We start from the raw sequence: 22,384 nt of genomic DNA, 5'->3' as shown, positions 1-22,384 counted from the left end.
TTTCCACCATCACAGTCAGGTCACATTATCTTATCAGCTGTAATATATCCATCATCCAAACAAAAGGCTTTCGAAGTGGACATTAACGAAACTTAAGAGCTTAGTGTAAGATTTTGCAGTATGTCACACACAGAAAAGTAGTTGGAGTTGTTTATTCTTGGTGTAAAGTAGTTTTGGTTTGAGTCTGTTTACAACATTTCGGGGAAACATGATTGCTCCCTGTTCAAGGTGTGATTGTTGGACCCTACAACGACACTTTGCAGCTTGTAAGCGCCAGAAAGCACACAAATGGTGTTGAATAGCCCCCGTATTTCCACACATGCTAAGCAGCTCCTTTGGGAAGGAAAAGTCTTCAGCTTGCCAATGGGGTTCCGTCTAATCCTACTTGTTTTCACTGTCTTGCTGGGAAGAAAGCGTCTGCACATTAGCACTACGTTAAGTTGAACAAAAGAGCTGCATTCCCGAAACTTGGTCCTACAACGCATACGGCAATCCGGTATGGTCACTGCGAGATCCTACTGTGCGCAAAACTCGGCGAAATATAAGAATTTCACATCCAAATGGTTATCATTCCTTAGTAGCGGGCTGATTTGTTTCTACTTTGAAATGTTTCAAGGTGAACTAACTTGCTTCCTTTCCGAAATGCAAATACGCAGCGTCACTGTGGTCTAGATATGATGGTTTAGATATGCCGAACTTTAGAGGAATCTTTGCGCATCTTCAATTTAGACAGGGCTTTATTTGACCATGGCAAAGACAGGCTAATAATTGTCAACATCTTTTTATAATGTGCCATCACGTTAATGTTTCAGCGTTTGCATATTAGCCCTTCCTCATGTTTATTGCTCACAAGAAAATTGTTGATTGCATGCAAGCTTCAATCGAAATTACTTCACCCTGTTGCACCACACCCAACCCCCAAAAGAGTTACGCTCTCTGCGAACAAGTGCTGCTCTGAAAACATGAGCATGTTTGAATTGTTTTTCCTCAAAAGTCTTCATGAAACTTGAGTTAGTGCCAATGATTTTTTTGACTCTGAAAAATTTAACAAACTCTGTTTCGGACTTGAGAGCCTGCCCTCTCCAATTACGCGCGGAAACCTCAAGGCCTTCATGCGTAAATCTTCTAAGCAGTAAAGACGAATTAAATTCGAATCTCCTCCACAAAAGTGGTATGTTGATATTATCATAAGGGTTATTTACATGTTTACTGTCTTCTCTGCCCCTCCTCGTACACAGACCCTCCCCAACCCCCCGGGGCGATCAGTCATTCGGCTCTCAGATAACGCGTCATTCTCCCGTCGATTACGCAGCGGGATTTACATGAAACTGTTAATTGTTTGCTCTTCAAATAGAGTCAGCCTGGAGCCAGCAGTCTGCCAGAAGTTAAGGACCAACTCTTTGACCTCCCTCCCCCTCTACGCTCTCCTGTCCGAACGTGCGGGACCGATCTTCTACCCCATTCGACCTGATCAGCATGACAAAACACTGGCCGGAGCCGAGTCTCTTGGCACTACCTTCCCTGCCCCACCTTGGGGAACACCGCAGTCGTCAACTTGACTTCCATAGAAATGCGCAGCAGAGTTTTCCTCCCTGTGGAGTAACGCAGAGTAACTCAGCTGAGCACTGGTCGTACCAGCCCCCTGCTCAGATGGTCCCACAGCAGCAGCAGCCGCGCTTGGAGAAGCCCGCAGCGCGTCCCGAGCACCTCACCAGTGCCACGACATTCATGGATAAAGTCAGAACATCGGAGTCCTTGTATCCGAATCCTCAGGATGCAGACTTCAAGCATGAATCTACCAACCGGGAGTCATGGAAGACCGAGGGAGACAATGATGGCACAAGCGCTGGGAAGAAAAAGAACTATCAGCGGTATCCAAAACCTCCGTACTCATACCTCGCTATGATCGCAATGGTCATCCAGCGGTCCCCAGAGAAGAAACTGACATTATCAGAGGTAAGAGTGGACTTTCAATTCATAAATGTTTAGGTGCTCCGTACTATACTTAAAGTTATTTGGGTGGAGGTGGCGCACGATGTGTTTTACGCACGGCTTTGCTTTTAACGTGGGCTTAATTTACACTTTATTTACATACATTTACGCCCGTGTCGCCATAAGATACTTGAAGAGGAATCTCTCGGATAGTTTACAGTCCAGAGAGTGACACATCGCAGCAGCCTCTTGGTGACACTTGAGTGACTTCCATTCCTGTTTTGCTTTGATAAGGATTGACTGCAGCGAAACCAGACACTGATCTGTATCAGCAAAGTGATAAGATACACACAGAGCAGAGTGAAATCCCGTTTTCAGTTACCTTAAATACTCCACTAATACAACACTCATATATGACTGCTTAAAATGGACATCAACATTTTAGGCTTTTTAAATTCTCAAAGCACCTTCTAAGTGAAGAGAATGTGGTGTGCGACTGGCATGTACCACTCAACTTCTGTTTTTTGTAAATCTTACCACATCATTGCTGTCTAGCATTACGCCCCTGTAAAGCACAATCCTGTAGTGAAGTACAGTAGATAAAAAAATCTGTTTCTAGACATACCAACTGATATTAATGTTTTATTTTCTTTAGATCCTGAAGGAGATCAGCACTCTCTTCCCATTCTTCAAAGGAAACTATAAGGGCTGGAGAGACTCTGTGAGGCACAACCTCTCCTCATATGACTGCTTTGTGAAGGTGTGTGTAAAAATTGCTCTACAATCACTCGTGAAAGTCTGCTTTTGGTCTTGTGTGAAGTTTGTAACCATCTTTATTGACAGGATAAATACTCTTTGTGGCCCTTAAACCTGTTTTAGATTTTATCTTGTTCCCACTGTTATGGTGATGGTTAAGTCTGAAACTAGGCCAGTCCTGCTCAACAAGGCTGTCAGGCCAAGTGCTCTTCTCACCCACCATCCTCCCTTCTTTTAGGTGCTGAAGGACCCTGGGAAGCCTCAGGGCAAAGGAAACTTCTGGGCAGTGGAGCTGAGCCGTGTTCCTCTTGAGCTCCTAAAGAGGCAAAACACAGCGGTGTCACGTCAGGATGAAACCATTTTTGCCCAGGACCTGGCCCCCTACATCCTGCAGGGCCACAAGCCGGAATCTGAGCCCACCCCTGCGGCTGTCACCACCCTCCCAGCAGTAAGCTCCAGAAACCCTTCCCCGCCACAGGAGGATTTGTTCCGACCCAAGCTGGACTCCTCCTTTGCTATTGACTCCCTGCTGCACAGCCTGCGGCCTCCAAGTGCCCCTGGTGATGTGGACGTGCCTTCAAGGGACTGTTGGGGTAAACATGATCGCCTCCGCTCTTCACCACCTCCTCAACCTCGCTATGCCTCCTCTGCTCGTAGTGCCTCGGCTAGCTCTGCAAGCCCGGCCTCCACCTCCTCCTCTTCATCTGATGAAGAATGGAGAGGCATGTCTCTGTCCGGTAAGCGAGTGCCTTTTGATGGTGAGGCTGGATCAGATGGTTATGATGACTACAGACCCCCTCTTCACAAATCAGCCCGACGAGAGACTGTTGCACCTCCATGGGAGCTCCCCACCTCTTATGCCAAATATGCTCCCCCTAATGCAGTTGCACCACCTAGCATGCGGTTCAACGGAGGCCCCTTGATGCCCTTACATGGCGGGCTTCCTCTTTATGGATATGGTAGCTCTCCTGTAGCACCTGGTCACTTTTTAAGTCACGCTTATTGGCCAATCCTCCCCAGTGGACGAGTTTCTGTCCAAGCCCCACCCCTCATCATGGACTTGGACAACATGTTGCAATCTGTGCCACCAAATAAAAGCGTGTTTGACGTGTTGGTACCCACAAATCAGAACTCTCTTTCCCATCATCAACCACCCAGTCAGTACACATTGCAGAATGGACCTCCACTTAACAGGTATCCTCAGTACTAACTGACTATCAAACACTGACTTATTCACTCATATTGAGCCATAATGTCACTCGAAATGCACAGATGTAAAACAAGATTTACTGAATTCCACAAGGGCAAGCATGCGACACTGTTTCAAAGGAAGAAAAACTTGGAATGTCAACTCCACAAATGGGAACAGAAATGCTGGAAATACTGGGGAACTCCATTTTACCCTTCTGTCCTCTCTTGATTGGACTAACTTTTTCAGAGCAAGGCTACCACAAACAGCTATACAACAAACAAATATCTACCTCAGTTCAGGCTTTGCACTGCTAACTGTATTTGCACTATTTTCTATTAGCATTAAACACGTTTACCCTCTCTGACACCTGAATGTAAAGCAGGATTTAATCTTGAATTTTAGTCATGTGATCTACTGAAAGCTACCAGCTGGACTGCAGGAGTTGCTCACTGTTATCTTTTCACAGTGCAGTGTCCTGCCAATATCAGTGCCTTAATGTGAACATAGTGTAAGCTTTTTATGGTAAATAACGGGCATAATATTTGGTAAAGCAAACATATTTTTCTTTGTGCAGATTGAATGTCTACGGTTTTTGTTATCTTTGTTTGTCCACAATTTTAAAAACACAGTTGCATATTTTGATAATTAGACTACATTTCATTTCATTTCTTTCTTTTTTTTTACTCTTTCATACCAACATTTAATTACAATGTAGATTCATATGCCATTTAAAAACATCCTGCATGTTTACAGATGACTGGAGACAGCCACAAGTATCTTCCTCAGGCTTAAATGGACTTGGACACAAGCTCCCTGCTTTTTTGCACTACTGAAGTCACTGATGAATTTATGAAGGAAAATGTTTATAAGTGTCTGCCAACTTCGACAGGTGAATGTTTTATTAGTTGTTTGACATTTTCTTGTGGTCTTGTAAAATGTTTGTACAGAACTGAGTTAAAGTGAAAGCAGCCCAGAAGTTTCAAAAGGTTATGAGTCAAACAGGGAAAGTAATAAAGTGCTGTTTATTTTATCCGTGCTGCACAGTGTTGTGTTCTAACTATTTTAATACAGGCCAAGAAGTTGGAAAACACGTTTGTTAATGCGTATTTTTAGGTTTTCCAGATTTGTTTTAATGAGATAATTTTGAAATCAAATCCAGTATTGCCTTTTTTTCTTGATGTTCAAACAGCATGTCTTGATACTTGAGAGAGTGGTGCATTTGGGGGGTGGTTAGAAGTATTTCTCTACTTTTGTAACTATACTCAAAATATGCAGCAATTCATGGCATGATATAGTAGCCTATATCGGCTAGTTAAATGACTGTGAATCTAAATGAGAATAACACCCCTTTGAAACACTGGAAAGTAGAAAAGCAACCTACTGTAATGTAATACAATAATACACTGAGGGGAAGTACTTATAATCAAATGTAACACATATGTTAAAAGTTTATAATTCCTCCTTGTTAGCTCAGTCTTAGAGCTGAAAATTAATTACATTTGTTCTTTAGCCAAACATAACATGCTGCTTCAGTGCTACATTAGCCTGCTTCAGTTAGCAACATAATGTGGCTAACCCACCCATAGCACCATGTTTGTTGTCCATTTGGTTGTGTGCTAGCATGTTCAGATTTGTTAAGTTAGCTCCCTGCTAATACCAGCTAACTCAGATTCACTTTTTGTCTATCAAAGTAATTAGCTTGTTAGCTCAGTCTTGAAGCTGAAAATTATTTATATTTGTTCTTTGGCCAAACACAACATGCTGCTTCAGTGCTACATTAACGTGCTACAATTAGCAACAAATTGAGGCTAACCGGCCCATAGCACCATGTTTGTTGTCCAGTTGGTTGTGTGTTAGCATGTTAAGATTTGCAAAGTTAGCTCCCTGCTAATACCAGCTAACTCAGATTCAACTCTTTTGTCTATCAAAGTAATTCAAACAGTAGATAGAGTGAGAACTGTAAACACTTAAAAGTTGATGGTACTTGTACATTGCAGAGGATTTTTTTTATAAATCCCCTCTTTTGTGAAGCATCGTAGAGTTATTGCCATTTTTGAATCAAGTATTTGGATTCTTTGCAAGAATATTATTCCTCGTTTAACTTTTTCTGTTGTCACAGTCTAACACCTTCTTACTTTTGGACAACATCCTAAAAAAACAGCGTCTGTTCACTGCAAAAACTGAAATCTTATCAAGTGTTTTTGTCTTATTTTCAGTAGAAAATTCCTTTTTTAGACTCAATATGAGCCAAATTCACATGACCAATCCAGAAAAATGTCTTGTTTAAAGTTATTTAAGGACAAAAATGAGGTCTGACTTGCTCGTAACCAGTAAAAAAAAATCTGCCAATAGAGCAAGAGAAAAGTTACTTATACTAAGACACTGTTCTAGTCTCAAGGAAATTTTCAAGCAATTTTTTCTTGTTCCATTGGCAGATTTTTTTACTAGTTACAAGCGATTCAAACCTCATTTTTGTACTCTGATAACTTGAAACAAGACATTTTTCTGGATTGATAAGTTAAATAAGTTATAAGTTATAAGTTTAAAAGTGGCTCATATTGAGTATAATAAGACAATATTTACTTAAAAAACAAAAGACAAAAACACTTGATAAGATTTCAGTTTTTTGCAGTGTAGGTAAAGTATTGAGGATGGAGGGCTTGCCCCTTGCAGCAGCACAGCAGTGGGGGTATCACTAACTCTCTCATTGTGATGGATTTATATTGTTTTATCACAGGAATTGTGATCTAGAAGTAATACCATCTTTGATCCATAGTCCATGTCCTCTGTATATGAGGCCTTCACCACACATTAACACACACACATACTGAGATTGAGAGCCAGCTGATTTACATCAACGTTCAGCAGCCGTCGGCCTCCTGCTGCTTCCACTGCTGTGTCCTCTACCTGTTATCAACAGCCTACGCATGCCTGCACTCCCTCACCGCCCCTCTTCCTCCTCTCCCTGATCACCCCCTTACCCAAAGGTGGGAGGAGGGGACACCACTTTAAACAGGGACGCATCCCCTTCCCCCAAACTCAAAACTAATCTGGGTTGTTTCTGAACACTCAAGCTCATGAATTCACATGTATGACTAGAGTTCACACCGTGGCTCAGTGGTTTGTGTGTGGGTTCACTGTTGAAATGAAAAAATCTGCCAGTTCGATTCACATTCTTCTTGAGACCAGATTAAGTATAAAAGGAACAAGTCATTGGTGGATTTTTTTTTTTATTATGTGTTAAAAAACCAGAAGAATAAAACTCCCCATGTTTTCTGTTTTAGAACTTAAGTTTTAAACAGGTGTGACACACAAAACTAAAGGCTATTCTTTACTTAACATAAAATCTGGAGTCATTGTAGAATCAAGTATACACAGGGGTGTATGTTATCAAAATGGGAGAGATATATTGTGAATTGAAACTCATTGATTTAGATCAGTATGTAAGAAAAAAAAAACAAAAACAAAACCCAAAACCTTCCACTCAAGCCCAGTCCTGCTCTCATGTGGACAGGGGTGTGTCCACACTTCTTTGACTGGGGTGATGCACTGTGGGAATGACCTATGCATGATATAGAGCATGAATAGCAACACAGCCCAAATAGTTTCATAAATCTCACCTTCAACAAAGAAAACAGATGATAAAAACTGAGGATTCTCAGATGGCACTTGGGTTGCTTATTCAGATTTAACACGAGGAGGGGGGTACCATCACTAGACACCCCTTTGGACACACCCCAGCAAATGGAGTGTTTAACTTAAAGGAGAAACAAATTCGTCTCTCACACAAATCAGTTTGATCAGCTGCTAGTCTTAAGTCATTTGGTCTCACTTCTACAACAACAAGTTACATTGCTTGGGCTTTTATCGTGTTAAAAATCAAACTCACTGAAACTCTAGGTACCACTGATTGATTCCATCTTTTCAAAGTACCTCTTTCTGTTTTGCATCTCTTTATGTGCAGTCTCCCCCTCTTTCCTCTCCCTGTGATCTGTTACACTCCCTCTTGTGCCATTCTGTATTCAAAAACACTGCCTCTCTCGGGGAAAGTCTCATTCAAGCGCCTACGTTTGGTTTCAGGTCTCCTATTTGTGCTGTCCTCTCTTCCATATCCTCCTCCTCCAGGGGTGTAGAGGCAGAACTTGTCCTGCAGGGGGAGACAGAGACACAGAGATGGTATGAGTCCTGACTCATTTTCATATGAATGCTTACATTTTGCATGAAGTTAAATTGATGTTAATGACATATGTTTTGGAATATTTTTTTTTTGATCATAGAGAAGTTACTTAGATGATCACAGATGAGTTTACTCCTTCCATGAACACGCATCATGCAGTCTTACCCCAGGCTGAAGACTGACACTGGTTTTGGCTCCCAGGTTCAGGATTCGTCCATCTGCTCTGTGCAGCAGGTTCATCCCTGCTGCTCCGTGCTCACCCCCTGTTAGTGTAAAGAAAGCCTTTTACTTTCTGAGTATTATAAATAAATATACATGTCTGCTGAGAACTTTAAGAGTCAGAGATTACCCTTGAGGCCGTATGGGCGATAGGAGCGCCTCTCAGTCAGAACAGACAGCACCACTTTTCTCCTGAATAGAAGTTTCCGTATCACCCCATCTCCACCGGGGTACTTTCCTGCTCCCCCTGAGCCGGGTCGCAGAGAGAAGTGCTCCAGAATAACTGGATATCTGAACACCAGATGAGAAACATAAACATGAAGGATATTAAAAAACACTTATTGTTACAATATTCAACATGCAGACCTTGAAATTGACCAAAATCATGCCTGACCTTTTCTCCAGAATCTCAGGGTCAGTGATACGGGTGTTGGTCATGTGACTGTGAACTCCACTTCGCCCTTTCCAGCTTGGCCCCGCCCCTGCTCCCCCAGCAACTGTCTCATAGTAACCTACCCTCTCGCTGCCGAATGAAATGTTGTTCATACAGCCCTGGAGAAAAAAATGAAAGACGATAACGAATAAAAAAGGGGCAAACAGGATGAAGGAGTTTTTCTGATCATCAAATTTACTAGCTGATCTCCCCGCAATGTTTTGTCCTCATCAAATTATCCTGGAAGTAAAAAAAATGATAAGTGCAATTTCTTACCTGTGAAGCAGCGCATACTTCAAATGCCCTAAAGATGACATCAACCACCCTCTGGGATGTGAGCACATTTCCTCCAACCACAGCTGCATTCTGGGAAGGCTGGAGAATCGAGCCAGGAGGGATGATGACTTTGATTGGTGCAAGACAGCCCTGGGTAAAAGAAGAACAACAAGGTGAAACAAATGAAAGTCAAACATAAGGCTCTTATATCAACCCACCTGGGGTCTCAGGGTGAGTTTTGTTACCTGGTTGAGGGGGATGTCCTGTCCGACCATGCAGCGCAGGCAGTAGATGAGGGCTGAGAGGGTGATGGCACGTGGAGCATTGCAGTTCCCCCACACCTCTGTCCCTGTCCCTGTGAAGTCAAACACTGCACTGCCCTGTGGAGCATTGAATGCATCTGTTTTAATATTCATTTGACTTTTTTGCAGACACAACTGAGCATTTATCTTTCCTCTTACTCACCTTCTCTTCATTAATCTGAATACGCAGCCTGATTGGTGTCCCATCATCCATGAAATCCTCAGACTCCACCTCTAAGGACCCCGTCTGTTGCCTTCGCCGGCGTGCAAAGTCTCTCAGCATGTCTCTGACTGCCAGCTCAGCATTACTCTGAATTCCAAACACACAGCCCATTGTCTCACTAACTGTATAAACAACCACTATTTTCCAGAGTAACAACAGTCCGTGATGTTTCATGTGGATTTAAACATACCTGGATGTATCCCATGTAGGCCTGGACCACAGCTAACCCATAGCTGTCAATCAACTCCCCTACCAGCTGGCTGCCTCTCTGATTGGCCGCCACCTGAGCCCGCAAGTCTGACAGGTTGTCATGGAGATTACGAGTCCCAGAGCTGTCTGGGTACTGGGCTGGAGCCATCAAAGCTTCAGTAACAGCTGATATGGAGACAGAGGGAGGAGACAAAAGAGGAATAAACAACAGAGGAAGACAGTGAGGTACTATAGAAAGTAAAAGTGTTGATGATGTTAGTGTAAATGGAACAAAAAAATGGGAAAATTCATATTAAACTTTGAGTTTTTATCACAAGATTATACTGTTGCTTTTTCAAATTTTGCCTTACAATAAATAATGAAGCTTATATGCATCTTCTTTTTTTCCTAAACTAACTTTCCCAAATGTGTCCAATCTTGCGGTCATGTGATTCATGACAAATACTGGTTTATACAAGTTTACAGGTTCATTGAGCCACAATAAGAAAACTCTCTGGGTAACAAAATAATTGAACAGAACTATCAATTTATGCACAGGATCTTCGTTGCTCCTCCCTCCCTAAGTAAGACGCTTCCAAACTTATCCCCTGGATGTCATCCCTGTAAAACCTGTACAGGGAAAATCATGCACATCTTTTGGGAAGGCAGACGCTGCTCTGTACATCCATATTTTATCTTTTTTTGGTACTGAACTGAAGATCCTGGACCCCCCCCACACACACAAAGAGGATGTCCATAATATCCCACATAGCAAAGAAGAGTATTTTGCCCAACTGGTACCAGCACAGACCCCCTACACCGAACCTGTTCAAACAAACTTTGAATTAAACTAACTTAATGTCTGGAACAATGCACATATACATCTTGTAAAACAAGGAAGATGTTTTTTCTAAAAATATGGAAACCACTTATGAACCTCTGATATTTATCTAGAGTGGCTGGCCATGCTTGGGCTCTAAGTATAAAAGAAACAACTTAATGTGACCATGTTTTATTAAAATCTACCACGTGTTTCCTTTTTCTGTTTTGTTTTATCTTCTCTTCTCTTTTGATTTTTTTTCCCCTTGGCTCCGTTCTTGTCTTGTATGTTTTTAAAATGAAAAAAAAATAAAATGAAATGATATTAAAAAAAAAAAAAAAACTGGCATTAAAGCACTCCCCTTTCACCATGTCATTGTGTCAAAGGAAGAATTTTCATCTGACTTGCTGAAGTGACACAGTCCTGTCTAATCTCTGCCCCTGTCTTTTATCAGTTACTCAAACTCTCCCCTGGTTCAACCCCCTTGCCTACCTTCCTCCTGGAAGACGCCCCCCGTGACGAGTTTAAAGGAAGTGAACACAGCGCCCTCCTGCTGCAGGGAGGTGGAGTGTGGGGGCATGGAGCCGGGAGTGATACCTCCAATGTCTGCATGGTGCCCCCTGCTGGCTACAAAGAACACTGGCACACTCACGCCTTTCCTATACACCTTTAGGGGAAAGAAGACAGAAAAAACTGCTGTAGTAAATAGAAGAACTGTGTAGCACAGAGAAAGAGTGAATAATCAGAAACATGAGGGCCCAGAAGAACAGACAGACCGGTGTGATGACTGTGAGGTCAGGGAGGTGGCTGCCTCCAGCAGACGGATGGTTACTCAGGATCACATCACCTTCTTTCAGTTTGTTGCCTAAAGATTTGATCTACTCAGAGGAGAAAAACAAATCCTTTCTGTTTATCTATTGCTGTTAAAATAACATTTATAAAGCCAGAAACACTCTGAGTGTTCATTCCTCACCTGGAACTGAACAGTCTCTTGCATGGCCCCCAGGTGTACAGGGATGTGGGGTGCATTGGAAACCAAACCACCGTCTGGTCCAAAAACAGCACAGGAGAAGTCGAGACGCTCCTTGATGTTGGTGGAGATGGAGGTTCTTTGAAGAACTCGACCCATTTGCTCTGTAGAGAAATGATAGAAGAGATAGCTTCATCTTTCTGCCGTCACCCTCCTCAGTTCTGTCCCCCGATGGCGTACCTGCTATGCTCATGAAGCGATGGGAGAAGATGGAGAGCTGCACGGTGTTGAGCTCTGTGCCGAGGGCGCAGTGAGGGTCAGAGCCCACAGTCATACACACATCACCTCCTTCTGTCAGATGGGCCTCACAACACGGCTCCACCAGAATGGTACTAATGTAAAAAGATGTGTAAAAGAATTTTATTAACAACATAACTGGGGTCAAAAGCATTTAAAAACATGAATTAAAACCAGCATGGTTGACAGTACAGCTTCGTAGGGAAGAAACACAATTCTGGTTGAATTTATTTTAGCTGATATCTTTTTTTCAATGTTTCAAAGGACAGAAATACTTAGCTTCAGATGCCACTGCAAAACACCTCATTAATGTTTGTATTGCAGCGAATAGTAGCAGGGAGGGATGGGTGCTTGCCTGTTTTTGTCAATGATGATGGCTGGTCCCTGGATAGTGTGACTGCAGGGCAGCTCCTCCCATAGATAAACAGCGGTGTCCAGGTAGCCTTCCTCAAAGTAACACTTGGTTTGCTACAGAAAATAAAGACAAAATGAAGACCAGGAAGTTAAACGTTTCAAAGTGTTTATAACAAGAATAAAGATATAATAATAAACAAAATATTTTTACAACATTACATCTGGAACCAAATGTCGATGAAAAAGTTACCGTGACTGGTTTTGCTTGTCCATGTCCGGTCTTAGCTTTGTAGACAGATTTAATACCAGATTTCCCACAACCCCTCACTCTGATGTCATCAACCATGATGGGCCTGTCTGGGATGGTGAATCCAAATTCCTTGAGATAACTAGAAGAAGAAAAAGTGTTACAGAAGAGACGCTAAGAGAAATATGTTGTAGTCTAAATACATGTTAATACAATCTCTTGAAATCAAGTTTTTCTACCACGCAGAGAGACTCATTAACTAGGTGCATTCGGCAAATACTGCCAACAGCAGGTATGGTGGAGTGTGGGTGGCATAGGTGAATAGATGTTGCAGGTTATTGCAGTGATCAAACTCATCATTGAGCAAATTAAAGTGCTAACCGCTTGGTGAATGAGCTGTGAAAATCTCCAGCCCGACAGGACTGGGCATTGCTGGGATGACCCGAAGCATTAACCATGAGAGCGCAGTCGGTGCCCTCATAACGCAGGTGGAGGAAAACCTCAGTGCTGATTTGTCCGCTGCAGAGGAAAAGAAATCCAAAGATGGGTTGTAAAATTATTGTTTAACATCTGCATGTTTGTGGAGAGTACCAGGATTTTTATTTTTCAGTGCTCTGTGGATGCTGACCTGGTGAATTGACGTGCGTGCAGGGTGTCATGGCAGCGCTTTGAGAGCCTCTCTATCCTCTGATCCAGTTCCTTAAAAGAGTTCGGCTCGTACGGCAGTGAGCAGGGCTCCTGCATCTCCTCCACCACGTCAGCTAGAGCCAGACCATAAGCTGACAACACACCGCTGTATCTGCAGGATGCAACACACAAATTGGGAAAAGCTTTAATTAAGGCAGGCCACAAAGTCAAGCTACATCAGCTGCTCCTAACACCAGCCTCTTATCACCTGATTACACAGGCCAGTCTAATGGTAAAAAGCAAATTGAGTCTTCCACTTAGGCACCTGGGACAGGGAGCTCACAGAACAGAGCCAAACCACAAAAAAAAAATCAGTGTATAAAAATGTTAATTTTTGATGAGAGTGATTCTGAATGATACAACACAGTATGATTTAATGCAATGGACTGTGCAGTGTCATGCTTTATGATACACTTTGTCCCCCAGAGGATTTTAGCTTTGGTTCAGGTGCTGAACAGCAGTAGCAACACTCATAAACAATGAGACAACATATTAAATGGATATGGCTTTGTTTACACACAACACAGGAGAAGCATTACTTATGGATGAAGACGGTCTTCATGCCCAGGGCTCGAGCAATGGCACAGGCATGTTGGCCCCCTGCACCCCCAAAACAAGCCAACACATGCTGAGATGTATCATGGCCCTTAGCCTTTAAGAGTGAGAGGAGTGACAAAAATAAAAGAGATAAGATGGAAATGTTTGGCAGATTCTACTGAGTTACAAAATTTGTAAATTTTAAAATCCCAGATTATACCTGTGTCAGGGCTCTGATTGGCCGACACATAGCCTCATTGGCAACACGTATGAATCCCATAGCAACCTCCTCCACAGTCATTGCTGATGTTTGGTTGTGTGAGTGGTTATCCCCATTGGTGTTAATCTGCTTATGAAAATATAATATAACACTTCAGTTTTATGTATTATACAAGCTTTTACACTGAGCCTTTTATGTCTGTACGTATTCTCGCCTGTGCTTGATTTGAAGAAAGGAAGAGGTTGATCTCCTGGGTCAGACAACGGAAATGCTTCATGGTTTCTTCCAGTGACAGAGGTTCGTTCTCCCCGGGTCCAAAAATCTTTGGGAAGAAGGACGGAAGGAGGCGACCCAGGGCCAAGTTAGCGTCTGTTACAGTCAGAGGACCACCTGTGAAAATCCAAAATAGACTTTAGTACAAAGTTTTTCACCAGTCATGCTGATCTTGATTTGTATGAGGTGCTCTGTTAGATGTTGTTGTTTTGTATGTAAAATCTGTTATGAGATTCAGCGAGAACAGTGTACCCCTGTCAGATAGAGGTGGAGACCCTGTTTTATGAAATAGATATAGCCCCCGACCAACTCTCCCACAGGTTTTATCAACACAACATGTCAAGTTTCTTGAACGCCCACACCCCAGCTCAAACAGAGACCTATGAGGCCAGCTGAAGTTATATCATCCAACACTTGGACAAATGCCCATTTTCTTCACGCAGCTGAAACCGGATTACCAATCCAGGAGAGGAGGGGGAAGGGAGCAGGACCAGAGACTACTGAAACTCCAGCTCTGAGTGAATTTCTGTTCATTTAATGTTCAAGAGAGTGTTTAAAGTTAGTTGTAGAGTGAGGTTTAGAGTTATTTATCCTCCAAGTTGAGATAAAAAAGAAATCACTATGGTGCATAAAGAAACAGCTGCACAGCTTTAAAAAGTATTGCAGTGCAGGAAATGAAAGGTTCTGTTACCCTTTCTGTAACAGGATGGTCCTGGATGTGCACCTGCAGACTCTGGTCCAACCACAAACATGCCGGATCTGAAGCGGGCATAAGAAAACAAAAAGAAAGAGGAAAAGGAAATAGTTTAATTTTCATCTCAATCCTGCTAAAATACCAAAACTTTGTTATGAACTGATAAAAACTGAGGCCATTTTTGAAATAGGCTAATATGAAGTTTGTGAACCACATGTTTATGCACATAACTCACTCTGTGCTTTTGACGTACACAATCATCTTGATTTACTCTAAATAAATCCACATCTTTCTGGATGTGTTGCTGGAATTTTGAAAGTTAGAAAAACTCACTGAAGAGAAAAACTTTTATTTACCAATGCATTTGTGTTAACTCAAACTACTGTTCTTTCCTTTTGTAAACCCTGCTTCCTATTTTGAAGGGATAAGTTTTCATTCCTGGACAAAAGCTGCTGCTTACATTACCCACAATGCAACTACACTGCAGACAATCATGCTGCGCTCTGACCTCCGACTTCAGAGTGTTCCAGATGTACATTTCAGACATGAAAAAAATAATAATTTTAATAATTTTCAAATATTTTTTGATGTTTTACGATTGGCTTTTTCAGTGGATGCTGCCAATGTTATGTGACATAAAATGAGTTTTATGTTTCCGAGTTGAAGCGCAAACTTCAGAGGCCAATCCAGTGAACTCCTTCAAGTTGGAAGTCTGAAAAGTCTGAGTTGTTTGGAATGCAGCGTAAGGTCACTGATTGAGCTCATGTGATTGCAGTAAAGCTCAGGCTGCTAGCCTCCAACAAAAATTCAGAGCATCCACAGAGGCCTGACTACATCTGTGTAATGATTTTTGTTTCAGATTAAAACTTCTCTGGATCCAGAACTTACTCAATTGACACGACTTGAATTACTTAAATCTTAGCTTCTCTAAGCTACAAAAGACCTCTTGTTGTTTCTTTAGGTAAATGCCAATAAAAAAACTCATGTAAATAGATTTTAAGGAAATAATTAAAAAGAAATCTAGTCATCCAAAGATGTGCCAAAGACAGACCTAAAGAAGAGTCTTGATCCTCCACCTGCAGCCACAGTGTTGATGTCCAGCTGAGGAGCTTGCAGGGTGACTCCAGCTGTGGTAGCCTCAAACACGTGTTCATACTGGCCTGCATAGCGACTCACATCAGTGGATGTTCCTGGAAAGAAACAGGAAATAGGAGGTTAGGTTGCACGAAGCATAAAAAACTACAGGCTGTATAAGTGAGCATTTTTTGTGTTAAACAAAAATATACTGTAGACAAAGGTTTGATGCTGTTCAGTAAATATGCCCATTAAACAATCATGTTTAACACCTGTAACAGAGTCAGAACTGAACTTTCAGTATGTAATTCATAAAATTTCAGTCAGCTGTGGTGGCTGGTGGACAATGTTATCAAAGGACGATGAAACAATAGGAGGAAGTTCCTCACATTGTCGGTGCGCTCTGTAATTGTTTAAGACAGAAAGATTATTCCTCAACATCCCCCAACTCACCGCCCATGTCAAAGCCAATCACAGGTTTTTCCTCAAGCTGGCTGTAAGACGTGATGGCGTATCCTACAACACCTCCCGCTGGGCCAGACAGAACGGCCCTGGAGCCGCAGAACTGCTCCATGGGAGTCAGACCACCATCTGACTGCATGAAGAGCACGTCCACATCCTGAGGACAGATGGAGGCAAGAGACGAAGGGAATAGTTTTCATTTTGAAATACAGCGGGGTCTTAACCCCACCCAAAAGATAAAACAGCTGAGGCTCTTGACTTAAGATAAGATGATTTATATCAATGTGGGAAAAACATGACACACACCTCTAGGCCACCCTTGAACCCAGAAGTGAAGCCTTTCAAATACTGATGAATTTTGGGTGTGAGGTAGGCGTCTGCGCAGACTGTGTATCCCCGAGGCACCGCCCGCACCATAGGCATGACCTCACTGGACAAAGACACCTGGGTGAAGCCCAGGCGACGAGCCAGGGTGCCTACAGCTTTCTCATGATCAGACCACCTGCAGGAGGCAGAAAGAGGGATTTAGACACAAAGCTGTTATTCATCTTAATATCTTTTTTATATCATCATTCAAACCCTTTAACTTTTACTTGACACAGCTTCTCTTTATTTCAAACTGGTTTGAAGACTGTGACTGCAGCTGTGATTGGTTTTAAATCCACCAATGAGAGTGCAGCTTTGAACTTCCACCCAGTAAACCACATGGGCTCCATATACAACAGAAAAAAGCTATTCGACACCAGACTGCTCTGACATGTAGTGTACATACTTCCACACCCACAGAGACGCTCTGAGCAAAAATTACATAAGAGTATACTTGTCAGAAAAGAAGAAGAGAAACAAAATGTTCTATAGGTGCTTCGTCAGCAAGTAACTTAAAGAACAAACACAGCTTGTTTGAGGGCCTGATGGAAAGCCAATGGAAGAAAAGGAGGAGTTCAGATTACAATCATGAACAAATACACCTCTGTGCCTTAAAGTAAGAAGACGAGCTGAACAACTGACGTGTAAGAGTGCAGCAGGAGCACAGCCAGGCCAGTGATCCCACGAGACAGAACTCCTCTCAGGTCCTTTTCCACTTTCTCCAGATCAAGTTCCTTCCACACCTCCAGAGAATCTCCGGTACTTCCTGAGAAACACCAGCACACTCATACAGGTTATTAATAAAGGTTATTTTTGATTATGAGAAGTATTTAAGTAATGCTTTCAGAAAGAAGGGTGCACAATGAGAGCCAGAAAACAAATCAGAATCAGAATCAGAATCAGAAATACTTAATTAATCCCAAGAAAGAAATTTGGTCTTACTGTTGCTCTTGTAATGTAAAGGGGTTATAAAATAAGTGATGGATATACAATAAAATAAGCAATTAAGTAAGCAGTAAGTACCAAAATAAGAGATAAGTACTAAACCAGATAAAAACTATTTATATCTGATTAGTTAGACAAGACAAGATGAACTATGTTAAACAGATATTGCACTTAGTGAACTGTATTAGATGGATGTGGCACTTGGAGGTGGGGAATATATTGAATACACTCGATATACCATGGTTGAGATGTATGAAATGACTTTAACGTGACCATTGAGTACAAATCGTCACATAAATGTTTTAAGACGTCAGTATGAAAATTCTCTTGGGTTTCAGATCCTTCCCTTTCTGTTAGTGCTCCTCTCACAGCAAACAGCACACTTCCCCGCCCACCCAGAAGACATGAGGGAGAAAAGTTGCTTGCCTATCTCGTCAGTCACAGGTTTGGGATTTGTACATGCAAATGAAGTGTCTGCTTGAATCTTTATACTGGTGTCAGTTTATGCATCAAAGGGTTGAATCTAAAATGTAAAGGGTGATTTAGAGGAGAAATCAGAAAATCAAGATATATAATGTGTATCACGCTACAGCTTTAACATATGGAGACATCAGTTTTAGGCTATGTCATGCAGCCCTAATTAGACTTGCAGACAATGCAGTGTATCAACAGGTGCACAGACAGATTGCCTAGTTTTAATCTGAGTAAATAAGTAACAGTTAGATAAGTTAAATAAGTGTGTCCAGGTTATCAAACCAGTGTCTACTTTAAAGGAGGAGGTATGAAGTCTGAACTGTGACATTCACAGCGCCAATAGTGGTACCCTAAAAACTGATAACAAGTTTATGTAAAATGATTAAAATGATGTGTCTTGATACGTTTTTGACTCTGTAACGAGAGATGCTTGTTGATTTTTTTTTTTTTTGTGTGTGATGGCTCTGTCATTGGTCATGTTGCACAATAGGATGTTTGGTAAGCCCAACAAAGCCCTGCTCCTGTGTTATACTTAAATAATTCATTAAAAAAGTTTAATTAACCAGGCTACTAATTGAAAAACATATATAACATTTTCAAACAGATCAAAACAAATGATAAAAACAGTATGTGTTCTATTGCAATAATTCATCCATAGGTTAGGGTCATTGGATGAGTGTATAAGGTTGATGACCGTCTTTCTAATAGTTAAGACTGTTTTAGTTATTAAGCTGTAATATTGGTTTCAGACCTGTGACGATACGTTTTGGGTCTGTCCTCGGCAGCTGGCAGTCATCCTGCCTCAGCACCACTCGCTCATCCACCTCTATCACCTCCTCATAGAGCACCTCAGGAACTGCCACTTCCTGTATGCACACACACACACAACAACAAAACTAAATGTACTAACAGTGTATGCAGGTGATTAACAGATTAAAATTTACTCAAATATCATACAACATGACTTTTCCTTTATTTAGCCAAATCCTTGACTCTTAGACCAGGTCTTCAGAACAATAGACCGGTTCATTGCGACCCTAAGGGGAATGTTTAGAAACAAACACTGCCCTGGTCTTCGACAGAAAAGCTGCACTTTGACCCAGATTCTTTCCTCCAAAAACTGTGACTTCTCTTGTAGGTCTGGTGTGGTGTGACCTCAGGACATCCAACTTTGTTGTAGGTATACCTCATTGTTTGCTCAGCTCACACAACCCAATTACACCCTTAACATATCCATCACCATAAAAACAACCAGTAGAAACTTAATACAAACTAAAGCTAGATGAGTCTTTTCTACAAAATAGATTCTGAGAGCGAGCTCAGTGATTAAGTATTGACTCCATATAGTTGATAAGTGACAACTTTAACTCTAAATGGTACATCTGGTCTGGGGACAAACTCCAAAACCTGCCCCCATGTTTTTGCAACAGGAGATAATGCCTAAACCCTGATTTTTGGGGATGTTAGACTCAGACTGACTCTTAGAAACCACTTACATCACAGTCAAAACACATGTAGTAATGTTGGACAAGCACCTTTGTTGTCTTTGTATTTTCAAGTTTCAAACACTGTTTTATATCTGAATGGGTAACAAAAACAAGCATCACAAACCAAGTCAAACAGCTTTGGCCTGGCCTGCGTGCCAATGTGCAACAGGTCCTTAAACCCCTTTGTGACCAGCAGTGCTGTCCTTTCTCCCTCCCTCTCCAGCAGAGCATTGGTCGCCACAGTCGTGCCCATTCTGATCCAGCCAATCAGGGAGGTGTCTACGGGCTGGTCACGAGGAAATACACGCCCAGTTTCCTGTCAGTAAATAAACATATACATGCATTTAGATTACACTGTGCATACACCCTCCTTATTTGTGTATTTTCACATTTCTTGGTTGGTTGGACATGTCTGTTATTCAACACATTTTAGAACATTAAAAAACAACCTCAGTGTAAAGAAATCACACTGCTTCAAAGACAATTCAGGAGGACCATGAAAATAGCCTTTACATATTTGGATATCAATAATAATAATTTCAAAATGTATTAACAACCAATTTAGTTTGATACAGACAGAATCACATATACGGCCTGTGGAAAAATAAAACGTATCTCGGAGTTCATCTTTTTTTTTCTACACACTTTAATTTTTAACTTTCAGGTTATGCTGAGCATTCCTGTCTTCTTTTGGCCAAACAATGTTTACTCTCCAATTGTTGAACCAATTTTCCATGTTTTCATTGACAGGTTTTCACCAAATCTGCCAAGTATACACACAAAACTTTTTCATAGGTCATGATACCTCTTCCAGGACTCTGCGGATCCCCTCTGTGGGAGCATCTTTGTAGTTTTGAGGATCCCGGGACAGAAGTTTCAGGACTCTCTCTCGCCCATCAGGCAGCCGAGCAAACACATCGGTGAAGGTGCCACCTCGGTCGATGGCGAAGTCAAATTTCCCCTTGGTCTCAGTCATAGTGAGGAAAGAGGCGCTGCTTCTAGGACTGTTACAAGCTGGGGTCAGAGAAGGTGAGATATATATTTTTTATATTACATCCTCTTTATAGAAGTGTAATAGTAAAAGAACAGCTGACTTGTCCTGAGAATGTGGTCATTCAAACAACCTATAAAATGAAACAACTTTCTATAGTCACTCCCTAACTGTGTTTCTTATCAAACCCAATTCACTTTACAGAACACACTCCTTTTGTGTCCTTGTCCTCAGTCTGTTCCTCTCTTTAGCTCGACAATCTGAGTGTTTCTCATTAAAAGCATTCCATGTAGTTAAGCCCCTGATTTAATCTGGTTTGTGATCATTTACATGATTTCTGCATCTTTAATGAGCACTTTCACATTTGACAGTTTGCACATGCATGATTTGTTCATGAACTATAGCCTATTTGCAAAGGAATACTACCTCAGGGAAACCCAGGAAGAATGTCAATGAACTGGTAAGCCTCCATAAAGTGCGATAAATAGACCCTAACCCCGCAGCAGCTCCCTCAGAAACAGACTCACTCTAATTTGGATGGCAGGAAATATAGACAAGACCGCAGATAAATAAGAGGGGAACCGATAGATGTGCTATTATAAGGTCATGCTGTCGTTAGTGCTGCAGCCCCTGCCTCAGCAGTGTGCATGTGCTGAATGCAAATTACAGCTTGAATAATATCGCAGCCACAGCACCGGATATTTGCACTCACCTGTGATTGTTAATCTTGCGATAATCCGTCAACCGTCAGATCATCCCCGCCTCATCTATCTGCCTTTTCTCGGTATGATAGTAACCACATCGAGCGAGCAGCCTGTCCTATACTATATGCTACAGCCCGAGGGTTAAGCCCCGCCCCCAGCCGTGATTAGCCCAACAACACATGCTGATTGGACGAATGTTATAAATGTTAAAACGTACAAAGAAATGCTCTTTATGCTGATATCTTCGTAACTGCGTTGTGTATTATGATTGTTTAAAGACAGGTTAATCTGTATGTTATTATCAAGTTGTAGTACCACTTAATCCACACCAGGTGTCGGTGTGGCGCAGACACGTGTACAGAAAGCCTGAGTCAGTACAAGGACTGAAGTCAGAACACAGGTCTAACCAAATCCAGTATCTACCACTGAGGGCTTTGAAGGAAGTGAAGGGACGCATGAAGTTGTCTTGTTTCTAAGATACCCTTTAATTCACGGGACAGCAGCAGCTCTCACACCCTCTTTATTCTTGTTTATTTCGCCTAACTACCGCGTGGAAATGCTCCTAAACCGAGCTTTTTTATATGAAAGCTTTATTGTACAGGACAAACCACGACATTTCGGCTATTAATAGTTAAAGAGATATCCAGAAGGAGCATTTAATGTGATTAAATAAGTGTTGGAAATAAAGGTACAGTACAAAAAGTAGATAATATTTTTGTAAAATAAAGAAAGTAAGCACGAAAAGAGAATTGTTACTACATTATAGCGAGGAAAATTTTTAAAAAACGTGCATGTATATATATATATAACAAATTGGGGGAAATTTCAGAGTCCTGTTTTTATGAACAAAATAATTTGGGGAAAAATTGTGTTACAGATTTTATTATATATTTGTTTAAAATAATATTGCATCAAAGGTTATATTATTTATTGAAAATACATCTGAAACTGATTGCATTTTTATCTTTATTCATTTAGGGACATTGGTCCAGGATGTTTCAACAATTTAGAGGTAAAAAGACATGGTCTGTAACTCAAAATAATTTCTGCAAGTGACCAAAATTGGAATATATTACATCGTTG

At 41.6% G+C, this 22,384-nt stretch overlaps 2 protein-coding genes across 2 annotated transcripts; one reads left to right on the top strand and one right to left on the bottom strand.

The window, feature by feature from the left end:
* The first annotated feature begins 1,476 nt into the window (after positions 1 to 1,476).
* On the top strand, positions 1,477 to 4,224 carry foxh1 (forkhead box H1). Its single transcript, XM_074692965.1, has 3 exons — positions 1,477 to 1,956; positions 2,588 to 2,692; positions 2,927 to 4,224. Exons 1-3 carry the CDS (start codon positions 1,477 to 1,479, stop codon positions 3,896 to 3,898), a joined length of 1,557 nt encoding a protein of 518 aa, XP_074549066.1. The 3' UTR covers positions 3,899 to 4,224.
* Positions 4,225 to 7,102: 2,878 nt separating this feature from the next.
* On the bottom strand, positions 7,103 to 21,705 carry oplah (5-oxoprolinase, ATP-hydrolysing). Its single transcript, XM_074694032.1, has 28 exons — positions 21,310 to 21,705; positions 20,412 to 20,620; positions 19,731 to 19,922; positions 18,871 to 18,985; positions 17,343 to 17,466; positions 16,641 to 16,836; positions 16,326 to 16,491; positions 15,850 to 15,988; positions 14,796 to 14,863; positions 14,046 to 14,221; positions 13,832 to 13,957; positions 13,614 to 13,726; positions 13,016 to 13,186; positions 12,769 to 12,906; positions 12,391 to 12,529; positions 12,142 to 12,254; positions 11,730 to 11,881; positions 11,493 to 11,653; positions 11,296 to 11,397; positions 11,012 to 11,186; positions 9,701 to 9,885; positions 9,451 to 9,597; positions 9,231 to 9,365; positions 8,986 to 9,135; positions 8,671 to 8,828; positions 8,407 to 8,567; positions 8,223 to 8,320; positions 7,103 to 8,027 (listed from the first exon to the last, which is right to left on the bottom strand). Exons 2-28 carry the CDS (start codon positions 20,580 to 20,582, stop codon positions 7,875 to 7,877), a joined length of 3,924 nt encoding a protein of 1,307 aa, XP_074550133.1. The 5' UTR covers positions 20,583 to 20,620; positions 21,310 to 21,705; the 3' UTR covers positions 7,103 to 7,874.
* Between the last annotated feature and the right edge of the window lie 679 nt (positions 21,706 to 22,384).

Source organism: Halichoeres trimaculatus, unplaced genomic scaffold, assembly GCF_033239565.1.
Source record: "Halichoeres trimaculatus isolate MK-OKI-2021-1 unplaced genomic scaffold, fHalTri1.1 fHalTri1_scaffold_18, whole genome shotgun sequence".
NCBI classification, from domain to species: domain Eukaryota; kingdom Metazoa; phylum Chordata; class Actinopteri; order Labriformes; family Labridae; genus Halichoeres; species Halichoeres trimaculatus.
This window is presented reverse-complemented; position numbering and strand designations above follow the sequence as displayed.

Excerpts from the sequence above, each read along its gene's own strand:
- foxh1 (XM_074692965.1), top strand. The coding sequence starts at position 1,477 with ATGACAAAACACTGGCCGGAGCCGAGTCTCTTGGCACTACCTTCCCTG. Across the intron at positions 1,957-2,587 it reads AGAAACTGACATTATCAGAG|ATCCTGAAGGAGATCAGCAC; the intron begins GTAAGAGTGGAC and ends TATTTTCTTTAG. Across the intron at positions 2,693-2,926 it reads CATATGACTGCTTTGTGAAG|GTGCTGAAGGACCCTGGGAA; the intron begins GTGTGTGTAAAA and ends CCCTTCTTTTAG.
- oplah (XM_074694032.1), bottom strand. The coding sequence starts at position 20,582 with ATGACTGAGACCAAGGGGAAATTTGACTTCGCCATCGACCGAGGTGGC. Across the intron at positions 13,187-13,613 it reads AAGACCGTCTTCATCCATAA|ATACAGCGGTGTGTTGTCAG; the intron begins GTAATGCTTCTC and ends TGCATCCTGCAG. Across the intron at positions 11,654-11,729 it reads TCGCTTCATGAGCATAGCAG|AGCAAATGGGTCGAGTTCTT; the intron begins GTACGCCATCGG and ends ATTTCTCTACAG.